The sequence below is a fragment of the Rana temporaria genome, chromosome 5 (genome assembly GCF_905171775.1).
Source record: "Rana temporaria chromosome 5, aRanTem1.1, whole genome shotgun sequence".
NCBI classification, from domain to species: domain Eukaryota; kingdom Metazoa; phylum Chordata; class Amphibia; order Anura; family Ranidae; genus Rana; species Rana temporaria.
Window position 1 is genome coordinate 414924785 of NC_053493.1, and position 3350 is coordinate 414928134.

The window sequence follows — 3350 nt, forward strand, 5'->3', positions numbered from 1 at the left end:
ACCAGGGCAGTGGCAACCTCTTGGGCAGCATATTGTGGTGTTTCTTCGGAAACTATCTGCAGAGCAGCAACCTGGTCTTCCAGGCATACCTTTATCTCCCACTACAGAGTGGACGCCGCTCACTTGGCTATAGCCGAATTTGGCAGATCTATCATCAGGGCCAATTCTTCTGCACTATAGGGAATAAATACTATTTGCATTGAACCCTCCCGACTGGCGAGTTATTTCCCAGTGTGTGCTGCCATGAATGCGTCAGGAAAACGGAAAATTGTATACTCACCTTTCCGTAATTTTCCTTTCCTGACGCATCTTCATGGCAGCACACAGCTGCCCACCCTGTTGTTCAATGATGATATATACGGAGAATGATGCCGGGTGTCTCCCCTTCAAATTTATCGCTAACCAATCCTGTCAGGTTGTGGGGGCGGAGTCACAACCCAGTGTGTGCTACCATGAAGATGCATAGGAAAGGAAAATTACGGAAAGGTGAGTATACAATTTTCCGTTTTGTCTACATAGAACTGTTGTATATATCTGAATTTCTCCTGATATCGCTTCCTGTAATCACCTACACAGCAGCATGGAGGGGGGCAGCACTCTGAGCCAATTAGATACATTAATACATTTTAATACACACACAATTTTAAAACACAATATATTACCCATATGGTAAAATATAAAAGATGATGTTATGCTGAGTAAATATTCAACATGTCACACTTTAAAACTGCGTATGCTTGTGGAATGGCGCCAAAAAACTACAGTACTTAAAAATCTACAGTGTACAGTACCATGAGTGGGTGGTGTCACCCTAGGACAGGAAGTGTGTTACTGGCAGGATCTCTAGGTAAAAATAGAAAAAAAAAACACCTGAATAAAGAAAACCAATGCAGTCAGCACATCTAAGTATTGGAAAGCTGCAATAGTGTATAATACATTTTCAGAAAATTTTGAATAATCATTCAAATCATAATCAATGATAATATCTCCTAGTCTTATCATAACCACTGACACTTAACGAACCCCTGAAAACCCCAAATCTTATTATTGTCACTATAAGAGAATAAATCACACTTTCCTGTGCTGAGATTTCTCAATGCTGTGATTGGTTGTGTTGGGAACCTTTAGATTTATATCTGGAATATGAATCTACTGAATTACTCCGTTGGTTAAAAATAATTAGATTCATATTTCTGTGATGTCAGCAGATTTGGGCAGATTTTCTGTTATATTATTATTTCTCACGTCACCTTTCACCCCCAGATATTGTTATAGAACCTTTTCCTACATATAACCCGGCATGGAGGGGCTCAGTGAAGGTGGTGGTGAAGGTGTGGAGGTGTCTGATCGGGTCACACAGATCATAAAAGGACAGCTGCCCGGCCTCATAATCCACAGAGATCCTGACTCTGTTACTGGAGGGATTAGGATATATGATGATCTGTTTATTTTCATGTTTTAGAGAACACCCACCTCTATCCCTCCACAAACCCCAGGACTTGTTATTATGTCCAATCAGTGACTGCCACCCTCCCCTCCCTATACTGGGATAACACATCCCGACTATGTAATCTTCTGACTCACTGACATCCACTTCCCAGTAATGTCGCCCCGAGGAAAATCTCTGACTACTTAATACCTGGACACACCACTGAAATCTCTCCGGTGTTTCTGGACGATTCTGATTTATATCTGACCAGGATACAGTTTTCATGTCATCTGATATCTGTAGATTATTATAAGCTGTGTTCACATCCAGTAATATGTCTGCAGCTTCCTGTATATTGAAGAATACATTTATCTCTTTTATCATATCAGATAACCCTGTGTGTAATGTGTGTGAGATTCCAGACACATCCAGATCCCCTCCATCATGGAGGAGTCTATCATGTCTCTCTCTGTCCTCATTATCTCCCTCCTCAGTATCACACAAGTCCCCTGTGTCTGATTCCTGTAGGACAGTCATTGGGTCAGTCATGTTACACAGCTTCTCAATGTCCTCCATCTTCCTGGACAGATCCTCCTTCTTTATTTCCAGCTGATGGATCAGATCAGACAATGAGATCTGCTCTTCCTGGCTGGAGATGTTCCTGCGGACTCTCTTCTCCAGGTCCTCCAGATGTCTCCTGAGCTCTATGAACAGGGCAGTGACTCTCTCTGATTTTTCTTGTACTTTTCTCCTGCGATCCTGCAGACTCTGGACTCTTTTCTCCGTCTCCTCTCTCTCTGTCATCAGTTTCTGCAGAACATTTCTCAATTTCTGTTTCTTCTTCTCAGAGGCCTCATCCAGAGTCTCCACCTTGTGTCCCCGGTGTTCTCCATCCAGCCTGCAGGACACACAGATACAGGCAGAGTCCTCAGTGCAGAAATATTTAAGAAGTTCTCTATGGAAGGAGCATTTTCTGTTCTCCATGGAAGTGGTGGGATCAGTTAGGACATGTTCTGGTGACTTGCTATGGACTCTCAGGTGATTATCACACAGAGAAGCTTCACACATCAGACAGGATTTAACGGCAGGTACAGGAGAGTGATAGCAGTAATTACAGAAGATTCCAGTCTTCCCTTCTTCCAGCTGAGTAGATCGGAAAGTCTCCACTATGTTACGTAGTGTTATGTTCCTCTGCAGTACAGGCCGATCCCGGAACTCTTCTCTGCACTCAGGACAGGAATATCCTCCAGACCCCCCCTGTGTATCCAACACACGATCAATACAGACCCGGCAGAAGTTGTGGCCACATCTCAGATTTACAGGATCTGTATATGTGGTCAGACAGATGGAACAGTCCAGCTCCTGTCTCAGATCAGCGGATGCCATCGCTGACAGCAGAAGAGAGAAATGGAACTAAAAAGTCTCCGACAACAAAAATCCAAAGGTCGTCTCACATTCCTTGGCACAGGGAGGGGCTGAGCTGGTCTTGCAGCTTTTATCTTGAGGAAGTTTGTGGACAAATAAATGTTTATATTGAAGGTATTGATGTCCCTACATGTTGATACACATTGTACTAATTTTGAGCTTTAAAGCGGGGTTTCCACTACATTTTGCATTTTTTTTAAGTATGTCCGTTTTCTAATTGTTTTATTTGTACACATAGGGTAACTTGCTATTGCCATATGCGCTGCCGTTCCGCAGACTTCTTACCAAACTAACACTTTATATTCCGGTGTGCTGATGGTTGTCATTTTGCTTGTGGGCATTGTGAAGCCCACAAGCAATTACTTCCTGGATTTCTCTGGAGATGAATCAGAAAGCGCCGCCGTCCCACTCCAATCTTGCGCCGCGCCGTCAACCACTTGGGTTGCCATGACAACGAGCAGCGGCTGCGAAAGTGCACGCGATTCTTGTACAAGGG

General features: G+C 43.5%; 1 protein-coding gene across 1 annotated transcript; it reads right to left on the bottom strand.

The window, feature by feature from the left end:
* Positions 1 to 798: 798 nt before the first annotated feature.
* Positions 799 to 2821, bottom strand: LOC120941603 (E3 ubiquitin/ISG15 ligase TRIM25-like). Its single transcript, XM_040355132.1, has one exon. It carries the CDS (start codon positions 2813 to 2815, stop codon positions 1247 to 1249), a length of 1569 nt encoding a protein of 522 aa, XP_040211066.1. The 5' UTR covers positions 2816 to 2821; the 3' UTR covers positions 799 to 1246.
* Between the last annotated feature and the right edge of the window lie 529 nt (positions 2822 to 3350).